At 32.2% G+C, this 11,966-nt stretch overlaps 2 protein-coding genes across 2 annotated transcripts; one reads left to right on the top strand and one right to left on the bottom strand.

Moving 5' to 3' along the window:
* The first annotated feature begins 4,185 nt into the window (after positions 1-4,185).
* On the top strand, positions 4,186-5,359 carry LOC110107094. Its single transcript, XM_020837249.2, has 2 exons — positions 4,186-4,351; positions 4,445-5,359. The coding sequence occupies exons 1-2, from the start codon at positions 4,229-4,231 to the stop codon at positions 4,898-4,900; spliced, it is 579 nt and encodes a 192-aa protein (XP_020692908.1). The 5' UTR covers positions 4,186-4,228; the 3' UTR covers positions 4,901-5,359.
* Positions 5,360-7,082: 1,723 nt separating this feature from the next.
* Positions 7,083-11,605, bottom strand: LOC110107096 (probable serine/threonine-protein kinase PBL7). Its single transcript, XM_020837253.2, has 5 exons — positions 11,114-11,605; positions 9,914-10,104; positions 9,438-9,627; positions 8,965-9,356; positions 7,083-7,768 (listed from the first exon to the last, which is right to left on the bottom strand). The coding sequence occupies exons 1-5, from the start codon at positions 11,241-11,243 to the stop codon at positions 7,382-7,384; spliced, it is 1,290 nt and encodes a 429-aa protein (XP_020692912.1). The 5' UTR covers positions 11,244-11,605; the 3' UTR covers positions 7,083-7,381.
* Positions 11,606-11,966: the final 361 nt, after the last annotated feature.

The following is an 11,966-nucleotide window of genomic DNA, read 5'->3' as shown; positions in this document are numbered from 1 at the left end:
TTGGGTTTGGATATCAAAACTGCATGTTTCACAACATAATATAAATGCATTACATTCTTCCTTTCATAAGGAGGGACCCAAACCTGTTTGGGTTCCTAAATCTAACGTTGATGATTTTTGTAGGTGTGCTCTCACCAAAGATCTCGTGAGAGCTTAAACAGCGGAGGATCGCCACTCATAATTGCTTAAACTTGCTACTTAATAAGTTCAAGATTGCATACTCTATTGATTATTATTATTGCTGTCTTTTGTTTTTGTGTTAGCTTTTCATGTTTGTTGTTGTTTTTACTTTGGCTTTCTTCTTACTTCATGATAATTTTTCCTAGTTTTTTTAAGACTTATAGCCAATATTTAACATCTCTAAATCAGTTAAAGGGAGAAACACCGTTGATGGTTTTCCCTCCCTCCAACATCTTTTAGTGGTATAATTTTCTTTTCTAAACAAAAGTCTATCTCAAATTAACTACTGGATTTTGAAATTAAGATCTTTTCTATCTTGCTACAATAATATACCTTATATACATAATATTCAAAATTTTAATATATCTTTTATGTTAATTGAAATCTTGCCATTGCATTTAAGTTTTCTCCTTTTATCCTTTAAGACGCCTTTTATTTTAGTCTATACATATCAAAGCTTTTGTCATATAGGATGATTATGAGATTAAATGTAAAGTTTCTTCTCATTTGTTCTATTCTTCGTATGTATTTTCATTCATATATGAATAACTACCAGTGTGTATGAGTTCACAACCCTTAAAGAAAAACATCAAAGTATGAAAATAGATCCATGTCACTACGAGAAAATCACCAATTACCAGCGATCAAAGAACCACAAGAATTACTGACGGCTAAACAGGCCATGTGATTGCTTGTTTTAACCGGCAATTTAGATGGCAATTTTTAATAATAAACCACCAAAAATGCCTGTGATAAAATAACCACCAGATAGGCCGCTGATTTTTTATTTCGGTGTCGCATATTATCGGTGGTTTTGCTGTTGATGTTAAGTGATTTTTTTCTGGCAATCCAAACCACCGGATAAACGTCAAAAATTGACCTAAAATTGGTCAAACAGACCCTTCCTCCTCATTTCTTCACATTTTTGTTTTTCGTCGAGACGCCTCTCAAGCTCGCCTCCAACAGCGTCTGCAGGACTCCGGCTGTCGATACTGGATGGTTTATTTAGTTGCCAATGTTTTAATATAGCCGACGGTAAATACCGGTGGTCCACCAGTAGCCTAGCCGCCGGCAGTACTAGCATTTGAGATGGCTGGTACGCTGTCGCCAATTAGCCAGTGGTCACCGGCACTTTGATCGCCATAATTTTCCGACTATTATATCTGTCGGAAACCATCAAAATATTTAGTTGCCAGAAAATAGTCATCGCAATTTGTTTCCTATACGGTTTATACCGGCGGTTAACAGAACACCGGAAAACCGCTAATATATTGTCAAACCGTCGAAAAAAGTTATGAACTGTCAGAAAATGCTGCCACTAATTGGCAATTTTCATGTAGTGTGTGATTATAGATTGTTGGTAGAGTTCTACTGCAACTTATCTCCTTATCTCCATTGATTTCTTTAACTTTATTGCAAATTAAATCATCCATAACTTGCACCCGTACTTTCAACTGATTAGATATCTAAGATACTTAACATAATAGAGGCTAAAGCATCTCACTGTCCTTATGTTGTTATTATCATATTTGTTATTCACTCCTTGCATTAATAATAATACCATTGCAAAGCCTTGAAAATGCTTGAAAAAATAACTTCATGTATTAGAACTATTGTGAAACCTTTGAAACTCAGAATAATTTTTCAAAACAACTCTTTCATGAACTCTCTTCTTTTATGCCATGAATATCCCTCCCTTCTCTCTTTTTGACTTTTAGGCTATTTTTTTTCTCTTGTTTGTAAAGACCTTCACCTTAGTCATGTATGATTTAAAAATAAAGAATTAGTTTTTTGAGTTTTTTGCTCTTATTGTGAGATTTCCACTCTCAATGTCATGAGCCATCTCTTTGAAAAAAAAAACACTCTAAGTAAATATATTCCTTTGATAATGGACTATTCATAGGGTTTGATTTCAACTTATCACCATTTTTGTATCTTGTAAGTTAGATTATTTAAAGCTTCATTTATTCTTTTCCTTCGTATGGCTTAATGTCAATGGTGGTTAACATAACTACATGTTGAAATACTCACCCTTATTGTTCTATAATTATCGTGTTTATATTCAATAATAATTTTTTGTTTATCATCATTCACTTGCAGGTAATTTAACAATAAATTAGTATAATCATAATACTTCATCATCACATTTAGTTTAATTCATCAAATGATAGATCTGCAATAGTTTTTAATCGTCCTACATTAAAGATATTTGAAAAACAACACTTGAAACTTCATCAATTGAATCAATGGTTTTTTTTCTCTTTTTTCTTATTTAAAGAAAATTTTAGATTTGAATGTTTCTTTGCAATGGCCAACACCTCCTTTAACAACTTTAATGTTAGAATTTTATTTCCATTTTTGAAAAACTTTATCTTCATGAATCAAATTGATACCCTAACAATGATCTAAAAATAATATAACTTAAAATATCAATTATCATGGGTCCATCAACTAAAACAAAAACAAGAATATATGATTATTATTTCCAAGCATCCCTCATTCATTATCCATAATTCACTTAATCCATAATAAGCAAGGCCAATAAGTATCCTTTCCTATAAGGATAACCATGCATTTCCCAAAGCACCAAAAAGTGGGGTCACATTTATCTGGCATTAGTGAAGCATGCCATGTAACACGTGTACATGTTTGGATCCCACCACGTGGCATGCTTCTTTCAGCACATAAAATATAATATATCTTAATAATATGATGACATCACAATAGATATTAGCATGCAAAATATCTGACTTGGTGACATTTCTATTGGCTTTTTGTTAGTGATGCTTTATAATTCAAATTTATTTTGAATTGAATAAATATGTTATATAATTAATTAAATTTTATAATGATTTATTAAAAATATTAAGATATTTTAATCAAATCTTTCTTTTTATATTTATTTCTAAAAATTGAGTGTGATAAATAATGAACTGTATGCTCTAAAAAATAAGAGGGGGGCTGAGTGGAAGATTTTCATACATACCACTTTATTTCATGCAATTTATATATCTAATACCTAAAGTTTTAATATTACTTTCTAACAATCATATAACATTTTAATATTAAATATATAACTCATATATTTGATTCTTACAACCAATATTAAGTTATGAACTTTAATATTTCATTTCATGCACTCATATTTATTTTATGAGTAGCAGACATGTAATATTAAGATTTTTAGGGTTAGATATGTAAATAACATAAAATAAAATGGTATATATGTAAATAAAAAAATATGTTGTTACTAAACATTAACTAGCTAATAGAATAATCTTAATGGAAGAAGTTGATGCTTGTTTTTAGAGGTTGTTCGTATGCACGTTCTTACTAAATCCTGCCAAATAGGATCTGAGCAATCGTTAAGATTTCGTATGGGACAACTTTTTTATTGTCTTCTAAAATTATTTTTTAGCATAAAAATTTATTGAATTATAAAACTTTATATTCAAAGATTTTTCTAGAAAACAATAACAAAAGCGGTCCCATCTCATGACACAAAAAATTTATAATTTTGCTCTTTTTTAACTAAACCTTGGATTTATCAAATCCTCTATCCAGCTAGCGGATTTAACTTCTTACCTTGTACGAGGAAAAGAAGAAACATTCGCATCCTACAATGTTCTCAAAAAAATTTTCAGAATTTATAAGTTTTCTTGCTAAACCATTTTAGGATTTAACTTTAGGGGGATATATTAAAATCGGATTTATAGAATTTATTAAATTCTACTTGTTGCCAAACAGCTCCTTAGGCTGATTGGTTAAATTTTTTTACTCGATTCAAAAGATTTTTTAATTTGATAATTTTTATCACTCTTAAAATTTTCTCCCTGTTAATTCTTAAATTTTAAATTTTCTTTTGACTGTAATTGATGCAAGTCATATTTCGTATGTATTTATATAAATAATATAAATTTTTATATTTACTTAAATAACATAAAAAATGTCACTAATAATTTGCTTTTACTGTTCCTTCTTGTACCTTTGACAATAAATTTGCCAATCTTTGAGCACATCAATACAACTGACCTGCAACATTCCACACATGGCTGATAGCAATAGTTTCTTCAACCTCAAGGAAGCCATGGAGAAGCTCTGGTTCCACCATAATATCCTATTCTCTCAGCCTATTGAGATCCATACATCCTTGCAAAGCGGCTCTAATGAGGTAAATAAATAAATATAATCTTCATCACATGTTGTTCTCCACTTATATCTCCAAACAGGCTTTTTTTTTAATAAACTTCCCACCTAACTACAGGTTTCAGCTCATGAGGAAAAGATCAAAAAGAAACCAGAAAGATTGAATATTCCAATCAATCAACCTCTCTATGAATTGCAGTTACCAAGAAGAATTAAAGATAAAGGCTCGGATTTAGCAGAAAGAAGAATAGCCAGGATGAGGAAGAATAACTGGAGCTTATCTGAGCTTGAAAATTTTGAGATTGAAGGGTTTAAAGATCTTGGTTTCGACTTCAATAAGGAAAAACTAAGTCCAGAAATGATCAGAATGGTTCCAGGTCTGAGAAGACTTGAGGGAACAGATGAGAGTTTGGAAGATAGAGAAGTGAGAAGGCCATATCTTTCAGAAGTTTGGTTACTTGATAGATCTGATTCTCTGTTGAATTTTCCCAGATCTCATGACAGTGCAGATATGAAGAAGCATCTTAGGTCCTGGGCACATAACGTGGCTTCTTCAATTCATGAAGAATCATAGCATCAAAGGGAAATCGCACAAGATATATCTTGTAGAGCCATGGCTTCTCACTGATTTCAAGAGAACAGTTTTGTATAGAGATAGACATGGGCAAAAGAATTGTATCTGTCAAAAAAAAAGCACAAAAAAATAAGTGTTTGACTGTTGAAGGAAGAAATTAAATTGAGGAGGCTTTACCTCATTGCTGTGAATATTTTGTTATATATTATTTGGGTGGAGAGGAATATCGGTTTACACAGTTCTAAATGATCGACTTCCTGTGTTCTGAAATATAGAATTAAATTACAAGCTGTTCTTAAACTTTACAGATGGAATGTGAAGCATAACTTGCCTCATGAGGTAGGTTTTTGGCTCGACGAAGGTATTGGCGACTGCTCTGCCCTTTTAAGCATTTGATTATTTCTGTATTCTTATTGCATCACCCACTAATTTATTTTTTTGGTCTTTTCTTACTTCTCACTGGCTAGATTCTGCTATTTTATTTGGGAATTTATTTCTGCATCGTGCCATTCCATGTTGAGTCCAATTATCCTTCCTCTTCCTTTGTCTGTCTTCTAGTACTGCTAGTTTTGCATATATATATATATATATATATATATATTTGAGCTGTAGTAGTAAAATAGAAGTGTATTTTAGAGCTAATATATATATTTTTTTTTGTGAAATGATTTTTTTGGGGGCAAATTTACTTACATAACACTCAAAACATTAGCATTTACATATTTAATATATATAATTCACTATTTATAAATATGACATTCTAAACATGAACATAAATAAAAAGTAACACCTCCCCATATGGACCCATCAATGCCCTCATTTGTGAGTTCTTGATAGTAGTGATACATTTGCCAAAACTTTTTAAGCCCACAATAGCAAATAAGTGAAGAAATTGCACAAGAGCTCATAGGTGAAGGCATCCTTAGGTCCATAAGGCGATGTCGACAGTCCCAATGACATGTCAGGCAAGATTCAACAAGTGTTTGACAAGATCCGCTAACTACATTAACAAAGTGTGAGAATGTATAAATGATAAAATTTATGTGTTAAATATGTAAATATTAATAATTTGAGTGTTTTGTATGCAAATCCTCTTTTCTTATAAATTGTCGAGATGTAGTAAAGATGGTGGTAACAATAGCGTTGATGAGCTGACACAACTATAAATAAGCCTCCATGAAAAATGGGGGAAAAGGTGTGGTGGAAGATAAGATCACAATTGAACAATAAAAAATAAAAAAAGTGGAAAAGAAAATAGGGAATTGAAAGTGATAAGGTAAGTAATCAATCAAGAAGAGACAAAGGGAATCAACTTTATCAACTAGAGTTAAAAGCAAAGATTTTTCTTAAAATGCGTTGGATCATAATAGCTTGGATACTGTACTACCATAAGGTGGTGAATGTTGGATTATTGCATAAGTGAGTAAAATCACATTTGATATTATTACTACTATGAACAAACATATATCTTATGGAACTACTTAGATTTTGTGTATATTTCTATTGTTGTGACTTTATTATAATCGCACTCTTAATATTTTTGTCCCAACACTTACTATATTGAGAAGTGTAAATCAAGAAGGATCATGGCTAGTCTGAATAAACCAATACTCTAGTTTATTTTTCACCCAAAAATTTGAGGTATAGCAAAATAGCTAATCAGTAATATTTAAACATTAAGATTTTTTTCAACTATTCCATGTGCGATATACTCATGTGTTTTATTAAATCTCCCCCTAAAACTCCCCTTAAAAATGAAAGATTTTTATGATATTAAATTCTCACTCAACTGCGTAGTTAAAACATAAGAGACTAACTTTGGAATGTTGCTCAACTATAGTTGAAGGTATAATCACATGAATAACTATTTAATGTTCTTCTCTGAGATTCTTATTGGGGAATGTGAAATAAAAACTTGTTGGGAAATATGGAATGAACATGATTAAAGTTGAGCTTGATAGAATATTTAAATTAATTCTTAACAAAAAGTATAAACATAAAAGTAGGATCAGATGCTTAAAAAAGTTAATTGATTTACCCCCATTATATGGCATTATTTGTTTTACACCATAACTTAATTCACATTAATAATGAAAATTTACATCCTAGTGCATTTGAAAAGAAAACAAAAATGAAATCAGAATATATGAAATCAGAATATATAACAAAAAACAAATCAATATATGCATAATTAGTAATATTGTGTATATTCCTCATAAAAATTGCATGTCACTCAGCCACAGAAAATGTTATAACATATATTCTATGATTATCAGAATCATCTTCTTGCATAAATAGTAAAAATAAAATGAGATACATGTGGTTTGTAAGGAAAACCACAGTCCATCATCCAATATTTTTACCACTTGCATTTTCCAATGACCTCATTACCTATTGTTTAAATACAATCCTCATATTAGCATCAACATAGATGTGAATTGTGAAGAGATGTATACTAAGCTTCTCTTCCATGTAAAGAGCTTACAAAGGACCAATTCCACGTCGTGACCTCTGACCATTTCTTGAATTATTTGAGCCCCACCGGATAGCCTCTGCAACAGCGTGTTGGCGATTCACGGTAGTCTTATCAACAAGTATTCCATGGATGTTGGGTATATCATCTTCTTGTGAGTCTAAGAGAGGCTGACGATGGTTGGAGCTCCCGTCAACCACACTGCATGGTGATTCTTGAAGGTAGCATAGAGCTACAACTACATCTGCCATCACTGGACGAACTGAAGCATCCTCTTGGAGGCACATAGCGGCAACTGCCATTGCCTGGTTTAGGCCCCTTGATGGGAAGTTCTCTCCCAGAAGAGGATCCACTAACTCTGGATATCTCTTTTGATCCTTGAATATGGGTTGTGCCTGGTGTTTCAAGTAATTGCCAGAGAAATAATATTACTCTATAGGTAGTTATAAATTTGATACAATTCCAAAATCTTTAGGCAAGATATCTAGCATCTGAAATGAATTCTTTTTGTTAAAGAATATCTTTACAATAGTTCTATCATTTTTTGTTTGTATGTGTGTGTTGTTGTTGTTGCGTGTGTGTGGGTGTGTGTGTTGGGGGGAGGGGAGAAGTTTCTTAAGTTGACCAATGACTTTTGAGGTCCATCTTTTCCAAATAATATTGATATTTTTTTAGTTAAAAATATTGATATTTCACTATTCTCCATTATTTATCTTATGATATTTGAATCTAATTATTTTTTGGTTATAATTTTGTTGAGGTGGAAACCATGACCTTGGCAATGATTTTCAAAGCCCTTAACAAATGAACTGGTTTTCACCTTCGTCAATCTGATATTGCTTAACAACATCTATTTATTAGAAAATTGCATCTAATTATTACAAGAAATACATAAAGATAATATATAAAAACTATTTACCATGTGCTTCAATACAGCAATAGGATTAAAGAGAAAGGAAACTATATAGTGTGGGAATTCGAATAGGTGAATAATGATTAGAGATCATGTTATGCATATGAGGTGGAAGAAAAGAATAAAATTCGTATAACAAATAATTATTTGATAAATTTTAAATTTTAAGTCAACTAAGAATAAAAAATAATTAAAATTAGTGAAAGGACTTAACAAATAAATGGAAGCCAAATCAAGAAGCTTAGGGCTTCTCATTGCTTGAATCTATAAATCATAAATCATATTTTGAATAATGATGAAGTTTGTTAAATCATAATCCTAAATAGCAACCAAAAAACCCTTAGAGAATTCCCCTTTTTTCCATTAAACACCACAATATTTTGCTTTTGGTTGTAGCATGTTGTTGGATGGTGGTCCTACTTATGTGGGTGAAATCAATATGTTGTAGTTTTAGGCAAATGATATTACTTTAGGCAACATATTCTATTTTAAGAACTGTGAAACAACTTTAGTAAATTCAATGGAAGATACAATTGATTTAATGAGGATTTTATCATGATTGGCTTTGTTTAGAGTTACTTAATTTCATGAAAATGATAATGGACAATTACTTCTAAGATACCATATTTCAGTACATTGTTCCAAATGGTTGAAAAGCAATTTGTGAACCAAACATACCAAGGCAACTAGATTTTGCTCCTTAATCGGCCTCCTTGTGTCAATGACTCTTTTGCCTGTGATAAGCTCTAGGAGCACCACTCCAAAGCTATATACATCTGACTTAATAGTGAGTTGACCAGTCCTGGCATACTCTGGTGCACAATAACCATAGGTACCCATCACTCTCGATGATAAATTGGCCTTTTCATCAAGAGAACTGAGCTTAGCAAGGCCAAAATCTGAGAGCTTTGGGATGTAGTCCTCATTGAGTAAGATGTTTGATGATTTGAGATCACGGTATATTACAGGAGGAGTAGCTTTCTCATGCAAATACTCGAGACCTTTGGCTGCGCCGAATGCTATCTTCATTCTTGTGAACCAACTAAGGGGCGTTTGATTAGGTGATATCTCTGCAATAAAATTCAGCTCATAAATCATACAATTTGAATACAATTTTTGCAGCATTATTGATTATAGGTTAATACGTTTACCAAGCAAATGGTCTTCTAAAGAACCCAGAGCCATGTACTCATAAACCAAAAGCCTTTGCTCTCCATCAGCACAATATCCAATGAGGTTGACAAGGTGCTCATGATGGAGCAGGCTGAGCATGAGGACCTCCACAAGGAACTCTCTGTTTCCTTGCACGCCATTCCTATCTAGCTGCTTAATAGCTACAACCTGTGTAAGAACCAATAGAATAATATGCTATGAATTCTGAGACACAAGTGAGTTAAGTCTATTAAGTTAGTTAGATCTTCTATGTAATGTTCAAGTTACAAGCATATATGCATTTTTTTATTCACGAACATCTTTAAGTTGCTAATTCTTAACAACATTCTAGTAATCAATCTTTATAACACTATTTTTAACCTAATGCAAATGCGCCTTCTAAATAATATTGAACCAAGTAGCCCCTTCATAATATCATGATAGATAGAATAAAAATGAAAAAATGTCTATGTACCTGGCCAGTTTTTTCAAGTCGGCCCTTATAAACTCTTCCAAATCCTCCTTCACCAATAAGACATTCTGGTCGAAAGTTTTTGGTAGCCGCAGCGAGCTCACGGAATGTGAATGTTTGTGCTGCAATGTTTCCATTTCCCGTGTCTCTTTTCTCTGCCACTGTTTTAGCTACAGCCCTCTGTTTTGCTACTCCTGCACTATGACAATTTATATTACCATGCTGAATCTATAAGCAGTGATTATACCACAAATTAAAGTTTAATCATGTTAAGTATTGTGTTTGTTCTAGACCTCGACTCAACCCGGAATTTATTCCATCAAAACCACTTGGTTTTAAAATAAAATAAGAAGGAATCAATCCCAGCTACTACAAATCAATCATGAGGCTAAAACCAGTATAGCACATTCGCAATTACTAGGGTGATTGGAGAGGATCCAAATGAGACCTACATAACACGGAACGAAGACACATTTAAACTATAAATTTAAGCCCTGTAGAATTTAATCACTCTAAACAGTTGCGATAGGTTTAATTGCAATAAGGAACTCATCATTTTACATCTGATGCAAGCAATTCTTTTGAACCACTCTCATGTCCATCCCAACATGAATCATGCTTTTTTTTTAATATTTGTAAATAAGCTTGAATAGCTAAATAGGACTATTTAATCTAACTTGATCAATTTAATTAGACTTTAATCCACCTCATCCTTGGCGCATCAACTCTATTGTGCAAGTCTTAAAGATGCATATATTCACGTTTAGTTAAAAAAAAAAATTAAATGAAAATTAACTCAAAGTAAACTTATCTTGAGCAAAATGTGATCAGGATATCTGATCCAATTTTTTTCTTCCTATATAAGTGTCACTTAGTTTCCAATCAAAATGCAGAAATTTGCTAGATTCGTGAACGATTTCATTTTAACACATAATATGCTTAAATAAAAACATGACCAAACATATTACAGCACCTTCAACCAAATATTTGATTTAAATTCAACTTCTTCTGAATTTCAATGCTTAAGAGAAAATTAGAATTGATCTTATACATATTATAAAAGGCCTTTTTGGTACCAATCTTCAAATATACTAAATTTTTTTTAATCTTCAAATATACTAATGTTCATTTAGTTTTAAATCTGAAAAAGGAAGACAATTAGCATGCATTGGCCCTAGGGCAGGGGTAAGAAAAGCAGCTTACCTTGCTTGGAACGGGATTCGCTCTCCTGATGTGAAACCTGAACTAATCGAGCCCGTAATGGCACCCTCCTTGCATTATGCTTCTTTGATTTCTTCCTGCCGTCGAATGAAAAACAAGAAAAGAAGCTCATCTCTTGATCACAAGCTTTTCCAAATAATAACTCCAATAAGTAATCCCTAAATCTACAAGAAAGGATCAACTCAATTCAATGTTCTCTTCCAAAATCGAATAAAAGGGGGTGTTAGCCGCAAAAACCCACGCAAAACTCTGAAAGAACAAAATCTGTTAGGGCACAAAAATAAAATACAGGAAGGGGGTTTGACGCTGTGGGGTGGGAATTGTAGGAAGTTAAAAAGAAAGAGAAAGAAAATGACTTGGGCGACAAATGAAAGGAAGAGAGACATTGGATTGTTTTGATTACTGGTAATTTCTCCAAAGAAGAGGAAGAATATTTGAGGAAATGAAGTGAGCGGAGGAACAGAATTAGCGGGTTTTCCGTTAGGGAAGAAGTTGGTATTGAGCTGTGAAATTGTTCCGTCGGATCTCGTTTAAGCTGTTTGAATTTTTAATCTAACGGTAAAAAAGGTTGATATTCATACCAAACATTTCAACAAAATTATGGTCGAACTGAAAGTCTCGATAACATAAATATATCATTTGAGTCCAATAGAACCCAATCAAGTCTTGAAGTACACTTGAAAACTTCTAAACATTGTTTCAAATAACAAAGTTTTAATGAGACGAATCTAATGAGCGAAAGATCACTTGATCTTGACATTATTAATGTCACGCCCCAAAATCTAATTATAAAAACATAAATAACTGGATTTACAAAATAATATGTCCTTAAACA

This window comes from Dendrobium catenatum, unplaced genomic scaffold, assembly GCF_001605985.2.
Source record: "Dendrobium catenatum unplaced genomic scaffold, ASM160598v2 fragScaff_scaffold_1398, whole genome shotgun sequence".
Classification (NCBI taxonomy): Eukaryota; Viridiplantae; Streptophyta; class Magnoliopsida; order Asparagales; family Orchidaceae; genus Dendrobium; species Dendrobium catenatum.
Note: the sequence above shows the minus strand (reverse complement) of the source record. Positions and strands in the feature narration are given on the sequence as shown.

Excerpts from the sequence above, each read along its gene's own strand:
- LOC110107094 (XM_020837249.2), top strand. The coding sequence starts at position 4,229 with ATGGCTGATAGCAATAGTTTCTTCAACCTCAAGGAAGCCATGGAGAAG. Across the intron at positions 4,352-4,444 it reads TGCAAAGCGGCTCTAATGAG|GTTTCAGCTCATGAGGAAAA; the intron begins GTAAATAAATAA and ends ACCTAACTACAG.
- LOC110107096 (XM_020837253.2), bottom strand. The coding sequence starts at position 11,243 with ATGAGCTTCTTTTCTTGTTTTTCATTCGACGGCAGGAAGAAATCAAAG. Across the intron at positions 9,628-9,913 it reads GACTTGAAAAAACTGGCCAG|GTTGTAGCTATTAAGCAGCT; the intron begins GTACATAGACAT and ends GTTCTTACACAG. Across the intron at positions 7,769-8,964 it reads AGCAAAATCTAGTTGCCTTG|GCACAACCCATATTCAAGGA; the intron begins GTATGTTTGGTT and ends TTGAAACACCAG.